This window comes from Tamandua tetradactyla, chromosome X (genome assembly GCF_023851605.1).
Source record: "Tamandua tetradactyla isolate mTamTet1 chromosome X, mTamTet1.pri, whole genome shotgun sequence".
Taxonomy (NCBI): Eukaryota; Metazoa; Chordata; class Mammalia; order Pilosa; family Myrmecophagidae; genus Tamandua; species Tamandua tetradactyla.
Window position 1 is genome coordinate 101216970 of NC_135353.1, and position 26110 is coordinate 101243079.

The window sequence follows — 26110 nt, forward strand, 5'->3', positions numbered from 1 at the left end:
TTAAAATACTAAAAGAGAAAAACTGCCAACCAAGACTCCTATATCCAGCAAAATTATCCTTCAAAAATGAGGGAGAAATTAAAACATTCTCAGACAAAAAGTCACTGAAAGAATTTGTGACCAAGAGACCAGCTCTGCAAGAAATACTAAAGGGAGCACTAGAGTCAGATACAAAAAGACAGAAGAGAGAGATATGGAAAAGAGTGTAGAAAGAAGGAAAATCAGATATGATATATATAATACAAAAGGCAAAATGTTAGAGGAAAATATTATCCAAACAGTAATAACACTAAATGTCAATGGACTGAATTCCCCAATCAAAAGACATAGATTGGCAGAATGGATTAAAAAACAGGATCCTTCTATATGCTGTCTACAGGAAACACATCTTAGACCCAAAGATAAACATAGGTTGAAAGTGAAAGGTTGGGAAAAGATATTTCATGCAAATAACAACCAGAAAAGAGCAGGAGTGGCTATACTAATATCCAACAAATTAGACTTCAAATGTAAAACAGTTAAAAGAGACAAAGAAGGACACTATATACTAATAAAAGGAACAATTAAACAAGAAGACATAACAATCATAAATATTTACGCACCGAATCAGAATGCCCCAAAATACGTGAGGAATATACTGCAAACACTGAAAAGGGAAATAGACTCATATACCATAATAGTTGGAGACTTCAACTCACCACTCTCATCAAGGGACAGAACATCTAGACAGAGGATCAACAAAGAAATAGAGAATCTGAATATTACTATAAATGAACTAGACTTAATAGACATTTATAGGACATTACATCCCACAACAGCAGGATACACCTTTTTCTCAAGTGCTCATGGATCATTCTCAAAGATAGACCATATGCTGGGTCACAAAGCAAGTCTTAACAAATTTAAAAAGATTGAAATCTTACACAACACTTTCTCGGACCATAAAGGAATGATGTTGGAAATCAATAATAGGCAGAGTGCCAGAAAATTCACAAATACGTGGAGGCTCAACAACACACTCCTAAACAACGACTGGGTCAAAGAAGAAATTGCAAGAGAAATTAGCAAATACCTCGAGGTGAATGAAAATGAAAACACAACATATCAAAACTTATGGGACGCAGCAAAGGCAGTGCTAAGAGGGAAATTTATTGCTCTAAATGCCTATATCAGAAAAGAAGAAAAGGCAAAAATTCAGGAATTAACTATCCATTTGGAAGAACTGGAGAAAGAACAGCAAGCTAACCCCAAAGCAAGCAAAAGGAAAGAAATAACAAAGATTAGAGCACAAATAAATGAAATTGAAAACATGAAAACAATAGAGAAAATCAATAAGGCCAGAAGTTGGTTCTATGAGAAAATCAATAAGATTGATGGGCCCTTAGCAAGATTGACAAAAAGAAGAAGAGAGAGGATGCAAATAAATAAGATCAGAAATGGAAGAGGAGACATAACTACTGACCTCACAGAAATAAAGGAGGTAATAACAGGATACTATGAACAACTTTACGCTAATAAACACAACAATTTAGAGGAAATGGACGGGTTCCTGGAAAGACATGAACAACCAACTTTGACTCAAGAAGACATAGATGACCTCAACAAACCAATCACAAGTAAAGAAATTGAATTAGTCATTCAAAAGCTTCCTAAAAAGAAAAGTCCAGGACCAGATGGCTTCACATGTGAATTCTACCAAACGTTCCAGAAAGAATTAGTACCAATTCTCTTCAAACTCTTCAAAAAAATCGAAGTGGAGGGAAAACTATACCTAATTCATTCTATGAAGCCAACATCACCCTCATACCAAAACCAGGCAAAGATATTACAAAAAAAGAAAACTACAGACCAATCTCTCTAATGAATACAGATGCAAAAATCCTCAATAAAATTCTAGCAAATCGTATCCAACAACACATTAAAAGAATTATACATCATGACCAAGTAGGATTCATCCCAGGTATGCAAGGATGGTTCAACATAAGAAAATCAATTAATGTAATACACCATATCAACAAATCAAAGCAGAAAAATCACATGATCATCTCAATTGATGCAGAGAAGGCATTCGACAAGATTCAACATCCTTTCCTGTTGAAAACACTTCAAAAGATAGGGATACAAGGGAACTTCCTTAAAATGATAGAGGGAATATATGAAAAACCCACAGCTAATATCATCCTCAATGGGGAAAAATTGAAAACTTTCCCCCTAAGATCAGGAACAAGACAAGGATGTCCACTATCACCACTATTATTCAACATTGTGTTGGAGGTTCTAGCCAGAGCAATTAGACAAGAAAAAGAAATACAAGGCATCAAAATTGGAAAGGAAGAAGTAAAACTATCACTGTTTGCAGACGATATGATACTATACGTCGAAAACCCGGAAAAATCCACAACAAAACTACTAGAGCTAATAAATGAGTACAGCAAAGTAGCAGGTTACAAGATCAACATTCAAAAATCTGTAGCATTTCTATACACTAGTAAGGAACAAGCTGAGGGGGAAATCAAGAAACGAATCCCATTCACAATTGCAACTAAAAGAATAAAATACCTAGGAATAAATTTAACTAAAGAGACAAAAAACCTATATAAAGAAAACTACAAAAAACTGCTAAAAGAAATCACAGAAGACCTAAATAGATGGAAGGGCATACCGTGTTCATGGATTGGAAGACTAAATATAGTTAAGATGTCAATCCTACCTAAATTGATTTACAGATTCAATGCAATACCAATCAAAATCCCAACAACTTATTTTTCAGAAATAGAAAAACCAATAAGCAAATTTATCTGGAAGGGCAGGGTGCCCCGAATTGCTAAAAACATCTTGAGGAAAAAAAACGAAGCTGGAGGTCTCGCGCTGCCTGACTTTAAGGCATATTATGAAGCCACAGTGGTCAAAACAGCATGGTATTGGCATAAAGATAGATATATCGACCAATGGAATCGAATAGAGTGCTCAGATATAGACCCTCTCATCTATGGACATTTGATCTTTGATAAGGCAGTCAAGCCAACTCACCTGGGACAGAACAGTCTCTTCAATAAATGGTGCCTAGAGAACTGGATATCCATATGCAAAAGAATGAAAGAAGACCCATCTCTCACACCCTATACAAAAGTTAACTCAAAATGGATCAAAGATCTAAACATTAGGTCTAAGACCATAAAACAGTTAGAGGAAAATGTAGGGAGATATCTTATGGATCTTACAACTGGAGGCGGTTTTATGGACCTTAAACCTAAAGCAAGAGCACTGAAGAAGGAAATAAATAAATGGGAACTCCTCAAAATTAAACACTTTTGTGCATCAAAGAACTTCATCAAGAAAGTAGAAAGACAGCCTTCACAATGGGAGACAATATTTGGAAATGATATATCAGATAAAGGTCTAGTATCCAGAATTTATAAAGAGATTGTTCATCTCAACAACAAAAAGACAGCCAACCCAATTACAAAATGGGAAAAAGACTTGAACAGACACCTCTCAGAAGAGGAAATACGGATGGCCAAGAGGCACATGAAGAGATGCTCGATGTCCCTGGCCATTAGAGAAATGCAAATCAAAACCACAATGAGATATCATCTCACACTCACCAGAATGGCCATTATCAACAAAACAGAAAATGACAAGTGCTGGAGAGGATGCGGAGAAAGAGGCACACTTATCCACTGTTGGTGGAAATGTCAAAGGGTGCAACCACTGTGGAAGGCAGTTTGGCGGTTCCTCAAAAAGCTGAATATAGAATTGCCATACGACCCAGCAATACCAATGCTAGGTATCTACTCAAAGGACTTAAGGGCAAAGACACAAACGGACATTTGCACACCAATGTTTATAGCAGCATTATTTACAATTGGAAAGAGATGGAAACAGCCAAAATCTCCATCAACAGAAGAGTGGCTAAACAAACTGTGGTATATACATACGATGGAATATTATGCAGCTTTAAGACAAGATAAACTTATGAACCATGTAATAACATGGATGGACCTAGAGAATATTATGCTGAGTGAATCCAGCCAAAAACTAAAGGACAAATACTGTATGGTCCCACTGATGTGAACGGACATTCGAGAATAAACTTGAAATATGTCATTGGTAACAGAGTTCAGCAGGAGTTAGAAACAGGGTAAGACAATGGGTAATTGAAGCTGAAGGGATACAGACTGTGCAACAGGACTAGATACAAAAACTCAAAAATGGACAGCACAATAATACCTAATTGTAAAGTAATCATGTTAAAACACTGAATGAAGCTGCATCTGAGCTATAGGTTTTTGTTTTGTTTTGTGTTGTTTTGTTTTGATTTTACTATTATTACTTTTATTTTTTTCTCTATATTAACATTCTATATCTTTTTCGGTTATGTTGCTAGTTCTTCTAAACCAATGCAAATGTACTAAGAAATGATGATCATGCAGCTATGTGATGATGTTAAGAATTAATGATTGCATGTGTAGAATGGTATGATCTCTAAATGTTGGGTTAATTTCTTTTTTTCTGTTAATTAAAAAAAAAAAAGAGAAGGGATAATTGGAGATGAAGGGATACAGACTGTACAACGGGACTGGATATAAAAACTCAGAAATGGACAGCACAATACTACCCAATTGTAATGCAATTATGTTAAAACACTGAATGAAGCTGCATGTGAGGTATAGGTTTTTTGCTTTTGTTTTTTTTGTTTTTTTTTTCTTTCTATTATTGTTTTAATTCTTATTCTGTTGTCTTTTTATTTCTTTTTCTAAATCGATGCAAATGTACTAAGAAATGATGAATATGCAACTATGTGATGTTATTAAGAATTACTGATTGTACATGTACATTGAAATGATTTCTAATTGTTTTGTTAATTCTTTTTTTAATTAATAAAAAAAAAATACACACAAAAAAAAAGCAGGGATGTCAGAGAGAAGGGGGGTACCCTGAAATTCTGGAGTAGGGTCTCAGGGATTTTTATCAGTATGAGAGGCATCCATAAGAACAAAGAGTTTTAACACTCCCCAAATGAACTGACTCTACTTGAAAGAAGTGTTGGGGTAAGATCAAGCCTAAGGGCCCTCATGAAAACAAGGATGTTTTCTTGTAGGTAAGAGGAGGATGATAGCTCTATTTAACAAGCTAAACCACAGGCCAGATAGTTTACCAGACAGATTAAAGGACAGAGACAACTAAGACAAACTCTTCTGGGGTCTGAAAAAAACCTAAAAGATTACCCCTGAAAACTATAACACATCATTGAAAGAAATTAAAGGAAACCTAAGTAAATTGAAAAATCCCATGATCACGGATTGGAAGAGTTAGTTATTAAGATGGTTCTATTCCCCAATTTGATCTACAGATTCAGTGCAATCTCCATCTAAATTCGATCTGGGTTCTTTGCAGGAACTGACACACTGATCCTAAAATTCATATGGGAATGCATAGGACCCAGTTGCCAAAACAGTCATGAAAAATGAAGTCAGAGGACTCACTTCCCAATTTCAAAACTTTACTACACAGCTAGAGTAATCAAGAAAATAAGTTACTTACAGTATACAAAAAAAATTAAAAAGTAAAAAAGTATATTACTGTTCTAGTCTGCTAGCTGCTGGAATGCAACACACCAGAGATGAATTGGCTTTTAATAAAAGTGGATTTATTTTGCTAGTTCTTCAAAGGAAAGGCAGCTAACTTTCATCTGAGGTCCTTTCTTATGTGGGAAGGCTCAGGGTAATCTCTGCTGGCCTTTTCTCCAGGCCTCCAGGTTCCAACAACTTTCCCTGGGGTGATTCCTTTCTGCATCTCCAAAGGCCTGGGCTGAGCTGTGAGTGCTGAGATGAGGTATGCCGAACTGCTTGGGCTGTGCTATGTTGCGCTCTCTCATTTAAGCACCAGCCAATTAAGTCAAACGTCGTTCATTGCAGCAGGCACGCCTCCTAGCCAACTGCAGATGTAATGAGCAACAGATGAGGTTCACGTACCATTGGCTCATGTTCACAGCAACAAAATTAGGTGCCTTCACCTGGCCAAGTTGACAACTGAATCTAACTACCACATGTCCACCCCTTGTCAACTTGGCAACTACACGCATCACCTTAAACAATATTAAGGTGCAAAAAATTCTCTTCTGGTTGTGGACCTGTGAATCTCAAAACAAGTTGTCTGGTGCCAATAGGCAAAGAAGGGACAGTTACAGGATACAGGTTTTCATTTCCATAGGGAGAAATTGGAAGAAACACAGATGTAAAACCTGCAGGGCAAGCACCATGGGATTTCAAAGTCTGAAAGTCATTTATCTTTCAGCTTTAGAAAGTGCAGTCCCACCTTTTCCAAGGGCCTATGCAGTGGGCCGCCTCTTTCCAAATCAACCTTGGGGGAACATTGAGGAGACCACCTTTTTCTCGGCTCCACTCTCTCCAGGCATCAAGGCCACCCCTGTGCTCTCTGCCATCTCTGGGGCACACGCACAACCCCTCCATGTGGTGGCAACCAGGCTCTCCCCAGTCCTCCATGGAGCGTGCTCTACCTTCTCCAAGGCCTGAGGCTGCATACCTCTTCCACTGCAACAAGGTGGGAGATTCATCCTCACCCTTCAGGTTAAACTTGCCCTCTCCATATATATGGGTGGGTCCACTTTCCTGGCCAAGTTTTCTTGGCTTCAGACCTGAGCGTCCATGGTTCTCACTCTGCAAACTCCAATTTTTTTCCCTTTTGGTTCTCCCTTGTCAAGATTGGCAGTGGTTCTGTTTACAGCAATGGTCTCTTCAAGTACTCCAGGACATCGCCATCATTCTCTTCACAGTTCCTCCAAAATCTTCTTAGCCATCCAAAAAAACCATTCCAACATATCTGGTATTTGCAAACTGCAGCAGTACCCCACTCTCCGGGACCAAATCTGTTCTAGTTTGCTAGTGGCCAGAATGCAACACACCAGAGACGGATTGGCTTTTAATAAAAGGGGATTTATTTTGCTAGTTCTTCAGAGGAAAGGCAGCTAACTTTCATCCAAGGTTCTTTCTTATGTGGGAAGGCTCAGGGTAATCTCTGCTGGCCTTCTCTCCAGGCCTCTGGGTTCCAACAACTTTCCCCCGAGTGATTCCTTTCAGCATTTCCAAGGGCCTGGGCTGAGCTGTGAGTGCTGAGATGAGGTATGCTGAGCTGCTTGGGCTGTGCTATGTTGCGCTCTCTCATTTAAGCACCAGCCAATTAAGTCAAACGTCATTCATTGCAGCAGGCACACTTCCTAGCCGACTGCAGATGTAATGAGCAACAGATGAGGTTCATGTACCATTGGCTCATGTTCACAGCAACAAAACTAGGTGCCTTCACCTGGCCAAGTTGACAGCTGAATCTAACTACCACAATTACTGACATGAGGGTAGACATGTAGATTAATGAAATAAAATTGAGTCCATAAATATAACCTCACATTTACAGGCAATTTTTTTATTGTGAAAAAATAACATTTATACAAAAAAGCAATAAATTTCAAAGTACAGTACAACAATTAGTTGTATAACAGATTTCAGAAGTTTGTGTGGGTTATAGTTCTGCAATTTTAGGTTTTTCAATATAATGATTCAGTAGTCACACTTATTTGTTAAATCCTATCTTTTCTGTTATAACTCCACCTCCTCATTTAATTTTCCTCCTAATCTTTTAAGGGTGTTTGGGCTATACCCATTCTAAATTTTTCATCTTGAAAAAGGCTTTTGATAATATGGGATGGGAGGATGGAACTAGCTGATGTTCTGGAGAGGCTGGCCCCTCTTGGTTTCAGGACTTATCTGGCCTAGGAACCCATCTGGATGTTGTAAGTTTCTCGGAAGTAATCATAGTACATGGAACCTTTGTAGAATCTCAGATAAAGCCCTAGGTGTTCTTCTAGGGTTGGCAGGAATGGTTTTGGTTGGGGTTTGGCAAACCATGGTAAACAGCAATATCTAGGTGAACCTTCTGTAAGAGTAACCTTCAGAATAGCCTCTCAACTCTATTTAAACTCTCTCAGCCACTGATACCTTATTTGTTTTATACTTCTTTTCCCCCCTTTGGTCAGGAAGGCAGTGTCGATCCCATGGTGCCAGGGCCAGGCTCATCCCTGGGAGTCATATCCCACAATGCCAGGGAGACTTTCGTTCCTGGATATCATGTCCCACACAGCAGGGAGGGTAATGAAATTGCTTGCAGAATTGGGCTTAGAGAGAGAGAGGCTACATATTAACAATAAAAGAGGTCTTCTGGAAGTACTTGTTAGGCATAACTATAGGTAGGATTAGCTTTTCTGCTACATAAAAATGCTTCACAAGAGCAAGCCTCAAGATCAAGGGCTTGCATATGATCCAGCAATACCATTGTTAGGTATCTATTCAAAGGACATGAGGGCAAGGACACAAATGGACATTTGCACACCAGTGTTTATAGCAGCCTTATTTACAATTGCCAAGAGATGGAAACAGCCCAAATGCCCATCAACAGATGAATGGTGAAACAAGCTGTGGTATATACATACAATAGAATATTATGCAGCTGTAAGACAGAATAAAGTCATGAAGCATGTAACAATGTGGATGGACCTTGAGGACGTTATGCTGAGTGAAATTAACCAGAAACACAAGGACAAGTACTGTGTGGTCTCACTGATATGAACTAACATTAATGAGGGAACTTGGAGAATTTCAGTTAAGAATGCAGGTTATAAGGAGCATGGCATGTATGAATTTTTTCTTTTTTCTTTTTTATTTCTTTTGCTGGAGAGATGCAAATGTTCAAAAAAATTGATCATGGTGATAATAGACAGCTACTTGATGATATTGTGAGCCATTGATTTTAACCATATCAAGAATGTATGTCAAGAATGTTTGTATGTTTGTTTGTTGTTTACAATAAAAATATTTTAAAAAAAGAACACAGGTTTTTAGGAGATAGAAATAGGGTAGAAATTGGGTAATTGGTGCTGAAGGGATATAGATTACACAACAGGACTAATTGTAAAAATTCAGAAATGGATAGCACGATACTACCTGATTGTAGCACAATAATGTAAGTACACTGAATGAAGCTGAATGTGAGAATGATAGAGGGAGAGGGGCTGGGGGCACATATGAAACCAGAAGGAAAGATAGGCAATAAAGACTGAGATGGTATAGTTTAGTAATGCCTAGAGTGTGCAATGATAGTGACTGAATGTACAAATTAAAAAATGTTTTGCATGAGGAAGAACAAAGGAATGTCAATATTGCAGGGTGTTGAAAATAGATGGTCATTCATATTTTAAAACTTCAAGTTCTGTGTGAAACTAAAGCAAATGTTTATTTGGTGCAAAATTTATATTTTGACTAGTGCATTTCCTAATTTAACTTTTATGGACAGTTTAATTGAGTACTATAAGTACATGGAACCTTGAATAGGGCATGAAATTTTGTTGGTTTGTCCAGGTAGGTGTGATGCCCCGATAAATCCCAGAGTGATATGAACAGTGAATAAAGAAGTATTTGCAAAGTCCCCTTGTGGGAGTGGGAAGAAGGGGGAAAATTCAACTTCCCCATTTGGAGAATTCCTGATATTCTTGCAACCAGTGGGGATTACCAAATCAATAGGCCAAGCCCTCAGTCTTGGGGTTTGCCCCTATGAAATTTATCCCTGCAAAGGATAGGCTAAGCCTACTTAAAATTAGGCCTATGAGTCACCCCCAGAGAACCTCTTTCGTTGCTCAGATGTGGCCTCTCTCTCTCAGCCTACATGGCAAGCGAACTCACTGCCCTCCCCCCTCTACGTGGGACATGACTCCCAGGGGTGTAAACCTCCCTGGCAATGTGGGACAGAAATCCTAGGATGAGCTGAGACTAGGCATCAAGGGATTGAGAAAACCTTCTCGACCAAAAGGGGGAGGAGCAAAATGAAACAAAATAAAGTGTCAGTGACTGAGAGATTTCAGAGTCTAAGGTTATCCTGGAGGTTATATTCTTATGCATTATATAGATATCACCTTTTTAGTTTAAGGTGTATTAGAGAGGCTAGAGGGAAGTGCCTGAAGCTGTAGAGCTGTGTTCTAGTAGCCATGTTTCTTGAAGATGATTGTACAATGATATAGCTTTCACAATGTGACTGTGTGATTGTGAAAACCTTGTGTCTGATGTTCCTTTTATTTGCAGTATAGACAGAGAAGTAAAAAATATGGATTAAAAGCAAATAAATAATAGGGAAATAAAGAATGTTGGTATGTCTGTTCGTGGTTTATAATAAAAAATTTTTTTTAAAGTAGATGTTTATCAAGTGGACAAGGATGGGAGTGGTATTTCAGGCAGAGTGACTGGAACCTTCTCTAACTGTGCAAACCTAATGTTCATTTCTTGCATTGAACTAGGGCACCATTTTTCTTTGTCACTCTTACTAGCCCTTAACCACATACCTTGTCTGGTCCTTTTAATATGTTCATGCCTCATCTCCCCAAAGGCCTATGTGCTCCTATAGGATAAGAACTCTGTCTCATCCCTCTTACCCCCTTATTGTTTGTTTATCATAGTGTTTTGTACATACTAATTTTTTATCAATCTAAATAACATCTGAGGCCATGTGACTGACACAAGAAACTGGAGCTCAAGTCTTCTGTTTAATTTCCCCCTTCAAGGGTCTGAGGTCTGTTGTGTAGATGAAGGGCTTTAACATGGAATGAGCACATGAATGCACCCTTTGTGGTCCATTTCCTATGCAAGAACTGAGAAAGTACTCATTCAGCTAGTCTTTTCACTGATGCATAATATTGTGAATAAGCTGATATAATCTTGTGATTAGCTATGTTAAAGATGATTGAGACAGCTAAGGGACCAGCTTAGAAATGTGCCCTTTGTTCAGAACTAGGTAGATTTTGTCAACAGTAAAGATTCATACATACAATTCATATTCCAAACACAGACTGATTAGGGTCAAGGAAATAAGGATATTCCATAAAGCTGCTTCTTGATAACCTTCTAGAAAAATTAGAGGAATTAGGAAATAATTGACTGTGGACAGCATCAAGGAAAGCCCCAACCAGAATATAGGTTTTTCTACTCCTTCAGGGAGACCAGGCATCTGTGTTTCCCTAATTAGTCCCTTCGGTTCAACAAGAGAGCTTCATTTTTCTCCATTTATATGACACTTTAGGAAATCTTGCTATGGAGCATTTATACATCTGACAAAACTCCAAGGTGCTCTCCTCCTACCCTACAAGAGCACAGGGTTACTATTAGAGTCTGCAGCTCCTTCCTTAATATTAACAGAGCACCCATTATTTTTTCATAATAATGGGATGAAGTACTATTTTAATTAGTGCTAAATGAGTTGTTACACTAATAATTGTAAACTCCCTCTTCTTGGATTTCAGGCAAACTACCCACAAATGGAGATTCTCTGGCTGATGATCAAAGCCTGGAACACTGGAATATCTATGTATGGTGGGGGCAAGTATGTATCTGCTGAAAAATGGTGTAGCCTGGCAATGCATTTCCTTGACCACCTTGGCTCCCTCAAGATAAACTATGAAACTCAGGTGAGGTGGGGTAGGGATGGCATGCATGACTTAAGGGACAGAAAGAGTATATCTGAGGTCTCAGTAAAACTCAACCCAGTCTTTCCTGGCTAGCAAAGAATCTTGACCATTGTTCTTACAGTGGCTCCATATAACCTCAAGAGCTAAGAGAGTGTAAACAGTAATTTTTTAGAGTGAAAACCAGGAAAGATGAACAACAGAGTGAAACTTAAAGATAGCAAATGGAATCTAATTAAGAGGAATGTCAGGAGTGAGCTCTGGAAATATGCATCAATTAGTATCAATGCCAATGCATGTAGGGAAGGACTGTCCTGTGCTCAGTATAAAGCTATGGCTGTTTAAAAAAGCATTTTCTCCAGTAGAACTATTCTGAGCTCCAGAATTCTGGGCCATTAGCTAACTAGGAGAAGTTTGGTAGAGGAAAAGTCTTATTACCAAATAAGAGCAAAGAATCTTTTAAGTGCTTCTCCTTTATATATGCACTGAGATCCCTCATCCCCAAGAGAATACTGTAAGTAATGTATGTTCTCCTTAAAGTGGCTCCTCAGATCCTAAACTCTCCTGCCATCACCACAGGGCCTGGGAATCTTTCCCATATTTCCTTTTCCTCTTAAGAAGTCAATTTGTTCAATAGGCTGAACCCTCAATCTTAGGGGTTGTTCATATGAAACATATCCCTCCAAAGGATAGGCTAAGCCTACTTAAAATTAGGCCTAGGAGTCACCCCCAGAGGACCCCTTTTGTTGCTAAGATGTGGCCTCTCAGCCAACATGGCAAGCAAACTCACTACCCTCCCCCTCTCTACATGGGACATGACTCCCAGGGGTGAAAACCTCCCCGGCAGCATGAGAGAGAAATCCTAGAACAAACTGGGACTCAGCATTAAGAGATTGAGAAAACCTTCTCGACTGAAATGGGAAGAGAGAAATGAAACAAAATAAAGTGTTAGTAGCTGAGAGTTTCAAATAGTCAAGAGGTTATCCTGGAGGTTATTCTTATGCATTATATAGATAACCCCTTTTTAGTTTAATGTATATTGGACAGGCTAGAGGGAAGTGCCTGAAACTGTAGAGCTACGTTCTAGTAGCCATGTTTCTTGAAGATGACTGTATAATGATATAGCTTTTGCAAGTGACTGTGTGATTGTGAAAACCTTGTTCTGATGCTCCTTTTATCTACAGTATGGACAGATGGGTAAAAATATATGGATTAAAAATAAATAAATAATAGGGAACAAATGTTAAAATAAATTGGGTAGAGGGAAATTCTAGAGGCCAATGAGAGGGAGGGTAATAAGAGGTATGGTATGTATGAGTTTTTCCTTTTTATTTCTTTTTCTGGAGTGAGTAAATGTTCTGAGAAATAATCATGGTGATGAATATACAAGTATGTGATGATATTGTGAGGCATTGATTGCACACCAATATGGAAGGTTCATACGTTAAGAATGTTCATATTGTATGTTGATTGATTTTATTTATAAAAATTTTTAAAAAGTAGAAATTGATTTGTTATTTTCTTTCCCAGATGAATATCCTGTATAGTCATCTCGTGGAAGAATTACATAAAGACAAGGGTTCATGTTTTGTTGAAGACTGAGAACAAGGCACATGAACCAGCAGGCTTGCAGCAACTTGATGACAACCTGTTGTCCTGAGAAGTTGAATATTTAAATTTTTGCCAGACTTCTTGAGCTGTTGTTTGTGTTTTCTCAGGCCCTGTTTCCATGTTGTTGAATAAAATTTCAAAAATAAAAGCACTTCAACTTTAACTCAGTGACCAGCTTCATTTCTGGGGAACAAATGAATTTTCCAATTTGCTAAGGATTATATCAAAACAACCCATGTGAGAGCAAGATGGTTTATGCCCCATGTGAACCTAAAAGAATGTTCATTCCTGTCCAGCACAGGTTGCATCTAATTCCAGAAGTCCTTGAACTCCCAATATCTGAAGATTACAGAGTATTGTAGAAACTTTATTGGAAGGACCTTCGTGGTCACTGGGCCCAGCATTTATCTGATTCATGAAATCTCTCTATGATATCATCATTGAAAATTGGTTGTCCAATCTCTATTAGAACATATCCTGTGATAGGGATCTCTTGAAACAGCACTTTAATTGGTAGAAAGCCCTTCTTCATACTGAACAGGAATATGTCTTCCTGTTCCAGACGCCCTTGGGAAAACTGAAGATAGAAGCCAGGCCCCTCCCTGTCCAGCCTTTTTCTTCTTCAAGCTATATATCCTCAGAGATCTCAACTGTTCCTCACACAATCCAGTCACCTCACCTTCTAAGAGCGAAATCCCCTATTCCAAGCAAGAGTTCAACAGTCTCATTCTGGCTAGACTTCCTCCATTGATACATCACAAGATTACATTGGCCCTTCTTCCCTGTTGACTTGTTTTTTAAATCAGAACAAAATAGACTTTATGTTAAAAACTGTTACAATTGGAATGTTGTGCGGCTTTGGGACAGGGTGGAGTTGTGAGGTGTGTGGCAATGTGGATGGACCTTGAGAACGTTTTGCTGGGTGGGACTGGTTAAGAACACAGGGACGGGTGCTGTGTGGTCTCGCTGATGTGGACTGACATTGGTGAATGAACTTGGAGTGTTTCGTTGGGGACGGAGACCGTCGGGAGATGGAGGTGGGGTGGGATGTTGGGTGGTTGGGGCTGGGGGGATGCAGACTGTGCAGAGGGACTGTATACGGGGGCTTGGAGGTGGGCAGCACAATGCTACCTAACTGTAGTGGAATTTTGTTGAGACACTGGGTGGGGCTGCATGTGGGGGTGGTGGAGGGAGGAGGGCTGGGGGCATGGATGAAATCAGGAAGAAAAAAAACTGTTACATTGACAAAGAACATTATATATTGATTAAAGGGTCAATTCATCAAAAAAGTAAACAATTAAAAGCACTTAATTAACAATAGGCCCCAAAATATATTAAGCAAACATTGGCAGAACTGAAGGGAGAAATAGATGTTTCTATGACGATAGTTAGAGATTTCAACACATGACTTACAATAATGAATAGAATATCTAGGCAGAAGATCAAGAAGTTAAACAGAAATGGAGGACTTGAGCAACTATGCTGGTTTGAAAGGATGTTTGTCCCCTAGAAAAGCCATGTTTTAATCTAAGTCCCATTTTGTAAAGGCAGAAAAATCCCTATTCAATACTGTATGTTTGAATCTGTAATTAGATCATCTCCCTAGAGATGTAACCCAATGAAGAGTGGTTGTTAAACTGGATTAGGTGAGGACATGTCTCCACCCATGTGGATCGGTCTTTTGATTAGTTTCTGGAGTCCTATGAAAGAGGAAACATTTTGGAGAAAGAAAGAGATTTGGAGAGAGCAGAGAATGCTGCAGCACCATGAAGCAGAGCATCCACAACCAGGGACCTTTGGAGATGAAGAAGGAAAATGCTTCCCGGGGAGCTTCATGAAACCGGAAGCCAGGAGAGAAACTTAGCAGATGACACCTTGCTCGCCATGTGCCCTTCCAGCTGAGAGAGAAGCCCTGACTGTTAGCCATGTGCTTTCTCACTTGAGAGAGAAACCCTAAACTTCATCGGCCTTCTTGAATCAAAGTATCTTTCCCTGGATGCCTTTGATTAGAAATTTCCATAGACCTGTTTTAATTGGGACATTTTCTCAGCCTTAGAACTGTAAACTAGCAACTTATTAAATTCCCTTTTTTTAAAGCCATTCTGTTTCTGGTATATTGCATTCCGGAAGCTAGCAAACTAGAACAGGAACATTATAAACCAACTATACTTAATAGACATATAGAACATTCCATCCAACAACAGCATAGTACACCTTTTTTCTTTTTTTTTTTTTGTTACTACACGTTAAGTTCTCATGGATGCACCATATGTTATAGAACAAAACACGTCTCCATAATTTTTTTTTCTAAGAAAACATGCTCTTTATTGATTACATTTATTTCCACATCATCCTAATTTTGTTGACTTCCAGTTTTTGTTAGCTTCAGACCCGTTTTGTGTTTAAAATAAAATTTAAGTTGGTTAATTTGACTGAGGAACTATACAGGTAAAGCAGTTGGGGAATCATAGTGGACTTGAATTTCAAGTTTCCTTGTGAAAGTAGTGCATTAAAACTTCTCTTAATGACACCACCTTACGGATTATCCAAGTAGGTGTGTCACCTAGAAGCATGACACTTTCAGCTTTTTATCTCACTGTGTCTGAGGTGAGATGAACCATCATTTCTCTGTATCCATTTTCATACTTCCTCAGTCTGCCATGGATTATACATGCATATATATATGCAGCTGCAGAACATGTTACTTTGGCAGGGGCTGTAACTGAGTGTGGCCCCTTCTCTCTGTACCTGTGCACGCATCCTGTGGAAGGGTGGTGGCACCTCTGCATGCTGAGCTGACATGCAGCCACTAGCTGCTTTGCTGTTGCATGCTCCTTCCCACCCCAGCCTCGCCGAGTGGGTTTGGGGCAGGAGGGATTCTTCCCTGTTGATTTGTATTCACATTTTTTCTTTTATTTTTTTAAATACTAAAAAATACCAAACAAATGTAAACATTCTTATTTTTATCATTCCATTCTACATATATAATCAATAATTCACAATATCATCACATAGTTGCATATTCATCATCATGATCATTTCTTGGAACACTTGCATCTATTCAGAAGAAGAAAAAAAAATTTATACATACCATACCCCTTACTCCTCCCTTTCATTGATCACTGACATTTCAAACTAAATTTATTTTAACATTTGTTCCCCTTATTATTTATTTTTATTCCATATGTTCTACTCATCTGTTGACAAGGTAGATAAAAAGAGCATCAGACACAAGGTTTTCACAATCACACAGTCACATTGTGAAAGCTTTATCATACAATCATCTTTAACAAACATGGCTACTGGAACACAGCTCTACATTTTCAGGCAGTTCCCTCCAGCCTCTCCACTACATCTCAAATAACAAGGTGATATCTACTTAATGCATAAGAATAACCTCCATAATAACCTCTCAGCTCTGTTTGGAATCTCTCAGTCATTGACACTTTGTCTCATTTCACTCTTCCGCCTTGGTCGAGAAGGTTTTCTCAATCCCTTGATGCTGGGTCTCAGCTCATTCTAGCGTTTTTCTCAATGTCTTGATGCTGAGTCTCTGCTCATTCTAGGATTTCTGTCCCATGTTTCCAGGAAGGTCCACACACCTGGGAGTCACGTCCCATGTAGATAGAAGGAGGATGGTGAGTTTGCTTGTTCTGTTGGCTGGAGAGGCCACATCTGAGCAATAAAAGAGGTTCTCTTGGGGGTGACGCTTAGGCCTAATTTTAAGTAGGCTTGACCTATCCTTTCTGGGGTTAAGTTTCATATGAACAAACCCCAAGATTGGGGGCTCATCCTATAGCTTTGGTTGTCCACACTGCTTATGAGAATTTCAAGAATTCAACTTGGGGAAGTTGAGTTTTCCCCCGTTCTTACCATTTCCCGAAGGGGACTTTGCAAGTACTTTTTTATTCACTGTTCAAATCACTCTGGGATTTATCAGGGCATCACTCTGGACAAACCAACAAAATCTCATGTTCTACTCAAGGCTCCATGTACTTATGGTGTTCAATTAGGCTGTCTACATAAGTTATATTAGGAAATGCACTAGTCGAAATATAAATTTTGTACCAAATAAACATTTTTTGCTTTAGTCTCACACATAAGTTGAAATGTTAAAATATTAATTGCCATCTATTTTCAGCACCCTGCAATAATGACATTGCTTTGTTTTTCCTCATGCAAAAAATTTTTTTTAATTTGTGCATTTAGTCACTATCATTATACACTCTAGGCATTCCTAGATTATAGCATCTCAGTCTTTATCATCTTTCTTTCTGATTTCATTTGTGCCCCCAGCCCTTCTCCCAATGTCATTCTCACATTCAGCTTCATTCAGTGTTTTAACATAATTGTATTACAGTTAGGTAGTATTGTGCTGTCCATTTCTGAGTTTTTACATTCAGTCCTGTTGCACAATCTGTATCCCTTCAGCTCCAATTACCCAACATCTTACCCTATTTCTATCTCCTGATGGTCTCCATTACCAACGAAATTCTCCAAGTCTCTTCACTAATGTCAGTTCATATCAGTAAGAGCATACAGTATTTGTCCTTTTGTTTCTGGCTAATCTCACTCAGCATAATGTCCTTAAGGTCCATCCATGTTGTTTCATGCTTCATAACTTTATTCTGTCCTACAGCTGCATAATATTCCAACATGTGTTTATACCACAGTTTGTTTAGCCACTTATCTGTTGATGGACATTTGAGCTATTTCCATCTCTTTGCAATTATAAATAATGCTGCTATAAACATTGATGTGCAAATGTCCATTTGTGTCCTTGCCCTCATGTCCTCTGAATAGATACCTAGCAATGGTATTGCCGGGTCACATGGCAACTCTATATTTAGCTTTTTGAGGAATTGCCAAATTGCCTTCCACAGCGGTTCTAAAATTTAGCATTCCCACCAACAGTGGATAAGGGTGCCTCTTTCTCTACATCCTCTCCAGCACTCGTCATTTTCTGTTTTATTGATAATGGTCATTCTGGTGGGTGTGAGATGTTATCTCATTGTGGTTTTGATTTGCATTTCTCTAATAGCCAGGGACATTGAGCATCTTTTCATGTGCCTTCTGGCCATTTCTATTTCCTCTTCTAAGAAGTATCTGTTCAAGTCTTTTGCCCACTTTGTAATTGGGTTGGCTATCTTTTCATTGTTGAGTTGAACAATCTCTTTATAAATTCTGGATACTACACCTTTATCTGATATGTCATTTCCAAATATTGTCTCCCATTGTGTAGGGTGTCTTTTTACTTTCTCAATGAAGTTCTTTCATGCACAAAAGTGTTTAATTTTGAGGAGTTCCCATTTATTTATTTATTTCTTCAATGCTCTTGCTTTGGGTGTAAGATCTAGAAAACTGCTTCCAAGTATAAGATTTATAAGATATTTCCCTACATTTTCTTCTAACAGTTTTATGGTCTTAGATCTAATGTTTAGGTCTTTGATCCATTTTGAGTTAACTTTTATACAGGGTGTGAGATATGGGGTCTCTTTCATTCTTTTGCATATGGATATCCAGTTCTCTCAGCACCATTTATTGAAGAGACTGTTCTGTCCCAGGTGAGTTGGCTTGACTGCCTTATCAAATATCAATTGTCCTAGATGACAGGGTCTATATCTGAACACTCTATTCGATTCCATTGGTCAATATATTTATCTTTATGCCAGTACCATGCTGTTTTGATCACTGTAGCTTCATAATTCGCCTTAAAGTCAGGTAGTGTGAGACCTCCAACTTCATTTTTTTTTCTCAGGATAATTTTAGCTATTCTGGGCACCCTGCCCTTCCAGATAAATTTGGTTATTGGTTTTTCTATTTCTGAAAAGTAAGTGTTTGGGATTTTAGATGGTATTGCATTGAATCTGTAAATCAATTTAGGTAGAATTGACATCTTAACTATATTGGAAGATTGATGTCTTCCAATCTATGAGCAGGAAATGGCCTTCCATCTATTTAGGTCTTCTGTGATTTCTATTAACAATTTCTTGTAGTTGTCTTTGTATAGGCCATTTTTCTATTTAGTTAAATTTATTCCTAAATATTTTATTCTTTTGGTTGCAATTTTAAATGGAATTCTTTTCTTGATTTCCCCCTCAGATTGTTCATTACTAGTGTATAGAAACACTACGCATTTTTGAGTGTTGATCTTGTAACCTGCCACTTTGCTGGACTCATTTATTAGCTTTTGTAGTTTCCCTGTGGATTTTTCAGGGTTTTCAACATATAGTATCATATCATCTGCAAACAGTGATAGTTTTACTTCTTCCTTTCCAATTTTGATGCCTTGTATTTCTTTTTCTTGTCTAATTGCTCTGGCTAGAACTTCCAATACAATGTTGAATAACAGTGGTGATAGTGGACATACTTGTCTTGTTCCTGATCTTAATGGGAAAGTTTTCAGTTTTTCCCCATTGAGGATGATGTTAGCTGTGGGTTTTTCATATATTTCCTTTATCATGTTGAAGAAGTTCCCTTCTATTCTTATCCTTTGAGGTGTTTTCAACAAGAAAGGATGTTGAATTTTGTCAAATGCCTGTTATGCATCAATCGAGATGATCATGTGGTTTTTCTGCTTTGATTTGTTGATATGGGGTATTACATGAATTGATTTTCTTATGTTGAACCATCCTTGCATACCTGGGATGAATCCTAGTTGATCATGATGTATAATTCTTTTAATGTGTTGCTGGATTCAGTTTGCTAGAATTTTGTTGAGGATTTTTGCATCTATATTCATTAGAGAGATTGGACTGTAGTTTTCTTTTTTTGTCATATCTTTGTCTGGCTTTGATATGAGGTTGATGTTGGTTTCATAGAATGAGTTAGGTAGCTTTCTCTCCTCTTCAATTTTTTTAAGAGTTTGAGCAGGATTCATACTAATTCTTTCTGGAATGTTTGGTAGAATTCACATGTGAAGCCATCTGGTCCTGGACTTTTCTTTTTGGGGAACTTCTTAATGACTGATTCAATTTCTTTACTTGTGATTGATTTGTTGAAGTCGTCTATTTCTTCTCGAGTCAAAGTTGATTATTCATGCCTTTCTAGAAAGTTGTCCATTTCATCCAAACTGTCAAATTTATTAGCATAAAGTTGTTCATAGTATCCTCTCATTTCTTCCTTGATTTCTGTGGGGTCAGTGCTTATGTCTCCTCTTCCATTTCTGATCTTATTTATTTGCATCCTCTCTCTTCTTCTTTTTGTCAATCTTGCTAAGGGATCATAACTCTTATTGATTTTCTCATAAAACCAGCTTCTGGCTTTGTTGATCTTCTCAATTGTTTTCACGTTCTCAATTTCATTTGTTTCTGCTCTAATCTTCATTATTTCTTTCCTTTTGCTTTCTTTGGGGCTAGTTTGCTGTTCTTTCTCTACTTCTTCCAAGTAGACAGTTAATTCCTCGATTTTTGCCTTTTCTTCTTTTTTGATATAGGCATTTAGGACAATAAATTTCCCTCTTAGCATTGCCTTTGCCGCATACAATAAGTTTTGGTATGTTGTGTTTTCATTTTCATTTGCCTCAAGATATTTACTGATTTCTCTTGTAATTTTTTCCTTGACCCACTGGTTGTTTAAGAGTGTGCTGTTGAACCTCCACATATTTGTGAATTTTCTGGCACTCTGCCTATTATTGATTTCCAACTTCATTCCTTTATGATCTGAGAAAGTATTTTGCATGATTTCAATCTTTTTAAATTTATTGAAACTCGCTTTGTGAACCAGCATATGGTCTATCCATGAGAATGATCCATGAGGACCTGAGAAAAAGGTGTATCCTTCTGTTGTGGAGTGTAATGTTCTATAAATGTATGTTAAGTGTAGCTCATTTATTGTATTATTCAAGTATTCTGTTTTGTTTTTTTTTTTTTTGATCCTCTGTCTAGATGTTCTGTCCATTGATGAGAGCGGAGAATTGAAGTCTCCAACTACTATGGTAGATGTGTCTATTTCTCTTTTCAGTGTTTTCAGTGTTTGCTGCATGTACTTTGGAGCATTCTGGCTTGGTGCATAAATATTTATGATCGTTATATCTCCTTGCTGAATAGTTCCTTTTATTAATACATAGTATCCTTCTTTGTCTCTTTCAACTGATTTACATTTGAGTCTAATTTGTTGGATATTAGTGTAGCTACTTCTGCTCTTTTCTGATTGTTATTTGCATGAAAGATCTTTTCTCAAACATTCACTTTCAACCTATATTTATCCTTGGGTCTAAGATGTGTTTCCTGTAGACAGCATATAGATGGGTCCTGTTTTTTAATCCATTCTGCCAGTCTATGTCTTTTGATTGGGGCATTTAATCCATTAACATTTAGTATTATTACTATGCAGGTAGTACTTTCGTCTACTATTTTGCTTTTTGTATTTTATATGTCATATCTGATTTTCCTTCTTTTTACCTTTACTCATAGTCTTCATTTCTACACTTTTATCCACACCTCTCTCTCCTGTCTTTTTGTAACTGTCTCTAGTGCTCCCTTTAGTATTTCTTACAGAGCTGATCTCTTGGTCACAAATTCTCTCAGTGATTTTTTGTCTGAGAATGTTTTAATTTCTCCCTCATTTTTGAAGGACAATCTTGCTAGATATAGAATTCTTGGTTGGCAGTTTTTCTCTCTTAGTAATTTAAATATATCATCCCACTGTTTTCTTGCCTCCATGGTTTCTGCTGAGAAATCTACGCATAGTCTTATTGGGCTTCCCTTGTATGTGATGGATTGCTTTTCTCTTGCTGCTTATAAGATTCTCTCTTTTTCTTTGACCTCTGATACTCTGATTAGTAAGTGTCTTGGAGTACATCTATTTGGATCTATTCTCTTTGGCGTACACTGCACTTCTTGGATCTGCAATTTTAAGTCTTTCATAAGAGTTGGGAAATTTTCAGTGATAATTTCCTCCATTAGTTTTTCTCCTTCTTTTCCCTTCTCTTCTCCTTCTAGGACACCCACAACATGTATATTCATGTGCTTCATATTGTCATTCAATTCCCTGGGTCCCTGCTCATGTTTTTCCATTTTTTCCCTATATTTTTTGTTGCTTGTTGGATTTCAGATGTTCCATCCTCCAGTTCACTAATCCTATCCTCTGCCTCTCGAAATCTAACATTGTAGGTTTCCATTGTTTTTTTTCCATCTCTTCTACCGTGCCTTTCATTCCCATAAGTTCCGTGATTTGTTTTTTCCAACTTTTGATTTCTTCTTTTTGTTCATTCCTTGCTTTCTTTATATCCTCCCTCAATTCATTGATTTGGTTTTTGATGAGATTTTCCATGTCTGTTCATATATTCTGAATTAATTGTTTCAACTCCTGTATCTCATTTGAATTGTTGGTTTGTTCCTTTGACTGGGCCATATCTTCAGTTTTCCTAGTTTGGTTCGTTATTTTTTGCTGGCGTCTAGGCATTTAATTACCTTAATTAGTTTATTCTGGAGATTGCTTTCACTTCTTTTACCTAGGGTTTTCCTGCTGGATGAATTTGTTGTCTGTCTGTTCTTTGACATTAAGTTCAGCTTTCTCTGAACCTCTAGCTTAGGTTTTGTTTAACAGAGGAGAATTTTTCTGTTATTGTTTTCTTGTTTCTTGCCTTGCTTATATGGTGCCTTTTTCCCTTCACCCTTAGGAAGGTCTGCTTAGGTATTATAGACCCCAGGTGGATTTTTCCGGACCAAACTGGCCTCCTGGCAGGAGGAAAGAGTCACCTGCATCAGTTTTCCCTGAGAGTGAGACCCAGCAGGTTGAAAGACTTTCCTGTGAAGTCTCTGGACTCTGTGTTTTCCTATCCTGCCCAGTATGTGGTGCTTGTTTGCCTGCAGGTCCCACCAGCATAAGATGATTGGTACCTTTAACTTTGGCAGTCTCTCCCTGCTGGGGGCATGGTGGAGACCGAGGAGAGGTTATAGGCTGGTTTTAATGGCTTCAAATTACCAAGCTCTGGTGTCTGAATTCCTTGAGGGAAGGATTCCACCTGAGTTGAGCTTCATCCCTCCCTTGGGGAAGGCACAGGCTGGAGACAAGCCCTGCCTGAAAGGAGATTGTTACTGCCTATGCCTGGGGCAGTTGCAGCCCAAGAAGTCCTGCCTCTGTGTCCAAAGGCAGTCAAGCCTTTGTAGAAACACTGCCACAAAAACCTGTTTTTTTTTTTTTTTTTTCTGTCTGCCCTGCCTCCTTGCACTGGGGCAAAAATGAGTGACCTCCACTTTTACCAGGTTGACTTTGGTTGGGGGCCTACTTTTAGTTGTCAGAATTTGTTAATTATTTCCACAATTGACGTTTGGTTGCACTCAGCCCCTGCTGCTCATAAAGTCCCTTTCCTTTCCCCTCTGCAAAGCAAACTGTGGGGGAGGGGCGTCGGCCACCATGTCTTGGGGAACTCAAGGTTCTGAGGGACTTGCAGCTGGTCCAGCTGATCCAGACTGGGCTATGCTGTGTGTCCAGTCACTGATGTAGCCCCAGGAGCTGTTCTGTACTGTTCCTATTTATTTAGTAGCTGTTCTGGAAGACAAATTAAATCTCCCACCTTGCTAAGCCACCATCTTGGCACCTCTGATGTATTCACATTTTTTTACTTTTGATTTTAAAATAGTTTCATATTAATAGAAAAGTTGCAAGTAAGCACGAAGAATTCCTGTACACCTTCACCAAGTTTCCCTATTTGTTAATATTTTACCACATTTTTCTTACTCCTGCTGTTTCTTTCTGAACCATTTGTGATAAATTTGCAGACATCTTACCCTATTACCCTTAACTACCTCAGAACATATTTCATAAATTCAAGAACACTCACCTACATAACCATAGTACCACCTTCAAAGTTGGGAAATTAACAATGGTACAGTTCTATCTAACCACAGGTGCCATTCAAATGTCATTGATCATACTAATAAAGTCCTAAGTTCAAGATCATAAGTTGCATTTAGTTGTCATGTCCCTTTCATTTCCTGCAACCTGAAACACTTCCTTAGCCTTACCTTATCTTTCATGACGTTGACATTTTTGAAGAGCTCAGGCTAATTACTCTGTAGCATGAACCTCAATTTGGGTTTGTCTGAGCTTCCTAAGGATTAGATTGACAGCATGTATTTTGAGCAGAGATACTACAGAAGTGATATGTTGTTCTCAGTGTATCATACCAGCAGGGATGCAATTTCAATTTTGTCCCATCACTGGTGATATTAACTCAATATAGTGTCTACCACCAAACTCCAAGAAATAAGCTCTGAACAGACTATGTGCTCAGCTTAGAAAGAAAAAAGAATCTCTAGATGACTGCTTTGACTTCAAAATGTACATTGCCTCTGTATTCAAAGAGAAGAAGAAAACAGCAGCACTTTTTGAAGTGTCTGAAGTTATACCAGTCATGACAAAGAATTATGAAGAAAATATCCTGAAAGGTGCGCAATAATCCAGCTAGTCCCTGGAAAGTCCCATAGAGCTTTTACACAAGGATATGGTACAGCTCCATGCTCCTTGATACCAGTCTATGAGAAGGAATGTAATTGGCTGTACTCAGGAGATAGATTTCATTCGTTGGCCTCGGAATGATTTTGAAAAAATTGTCTCCTGTTTTCTATGTGGAAAGAATTTGCTGAGCCTTTTAGGCCTATTCAGGCCAAATTGGAGTTTCATCACAGTGACTATGAAAAAGTTTCTTAGTGCCATCCCCTTATTCCCTATTATCGACAGCCCCTTCCAACATGAAAAAGCTAGAATGGGCATAGCCCAAATACCCCTAAAGAGTCGGGGAAAGATCAAAGAGAAGGTAGGGTTTAACAAACAAGTATGATTGCTGAACCATTATATTGATATTTCTTTTAGTCTCCAGTATCTTAGAGCAGTTATAAGTAAAAGCCTAAAATTGTGAAATTGTAACCCATACCAAACTCTGAAATCTGTTCTACAACTAATTGTTGTGATGTACTTCAAAATTTATTGCTTTTATGTGTATATGTCATTTTTCACAAAAAAAAGAAAAAAGTCGATTGTCATGATAAATGCTGTATGAAGAAAGAAAGAGAAAAATAAAGTTCCTTTTCAATGTTAAAAAAATTCATTAGACAAAAAACCTGAAAAAAGAAAAGAAAAACAATTTCTGCATATACTGAGCTGCAAGGACAAGACTGGAATTGTTGACAACAATCCTAACCAGTGTTTCGCCTTATTGACAGACAGCAAAACACAAAGCTACAATCTTTAAGTTATGCAGCATCTGCCTCTACCTACCACAGGAACAACTCACCCACTGGGCAGTTAGCACCATAGAGGATTACCTCCATCCTTTTATGCCAGAATAGAGCACTCACTGACCAGAAAAATGGAAATCAGAGAATGCAGCAGCAATTTTTTTTCTCATTTTCTTACCACTTTGTTCTTTCAGAGTTAAAGAAAGTAGACTTTTGCACAGAACACTATGCATTTTGAAACTTGTTCATCCTGGATTTTTAAAAAATCATTTGTATTTCAGAACTTAAAAAAATTAGATGTCTTCTGTGTTGACTGTGTGACAGATGGTGCTTTGCATATTTGTTGCACTGCATCAGCATCTTACTAAAAATGTAAAATGAAAGGACTGTTGTACACTGAAATGCTTAAATGTATCCGAAAGCACCATTTAAAAAAATGTTTTTTAGTGTGAAATATAACATATATACAAAAAAGCAATAAATTTCCAAGTACATTTTAACAAGTAGTTATGGAAAAGATTTTAAAGTTTGGTACGGGTTACAGTTCCACAATTTTTTATTTTTTCTTCTAGTTGCTCCATGACACTGGAGACCAACAGAAATATTAATATACTGATTTAGCAGTCATACTTATTTGTTAAATCTTTCCTTCTCTGTTATACCCCTCCTTCTGCTCTTTAAATAACATATATACAAAAAAGCAATAAATTTCAAAGCACATCACAAAAATTAGTTAGCTGTAGAACAGATTTCAGAGTCTGGTATGGGTTACAATTCCACAATTTTAGGTTTTTACTTC

The 26110-nt window shown here is 37.9% G+C and overlaps 1 protein-coding gene and 1 pseudogene across 3 annotated transcripts in view; both read left to right on the forward strand.

Annotated features, from left to right (window-relative positions):
* Positions 1-13275, forward strand: part of TEX11 (testis expressed 11) — a 483245-nt gene extending 469970 nt beyond the window's left edge. For all 3 annotated transcript variants that reach the window (XM_077147058.1, XM_077147060.1, XM_077147059.1), the window contains 2 exons: positions 11357-11521; positions 13049-13275. In XM_077147058.1, coding sequence (XP_077003173.1) covers positions 11357-11521; positions 13049-13120 — 237 coding nt within the window. In that variant the 3' untranslated portion in view covers positions 13121-13275. The remainder of the gene's footprint in view (positions 1-11356; positions 11522-13048) is intronic.
* A 2425-nt stretch (positions 13276-15700) lies between these two features.
* LOC143671972 (uncharacterized protein C6orf62 homolog pseudogene) lies at positions 15701-25422 on the forward strand (annotated as a pseudogene).
* The last annotated feature ends 688 nt before the right edge of the window (positions 25423-26110 follow it).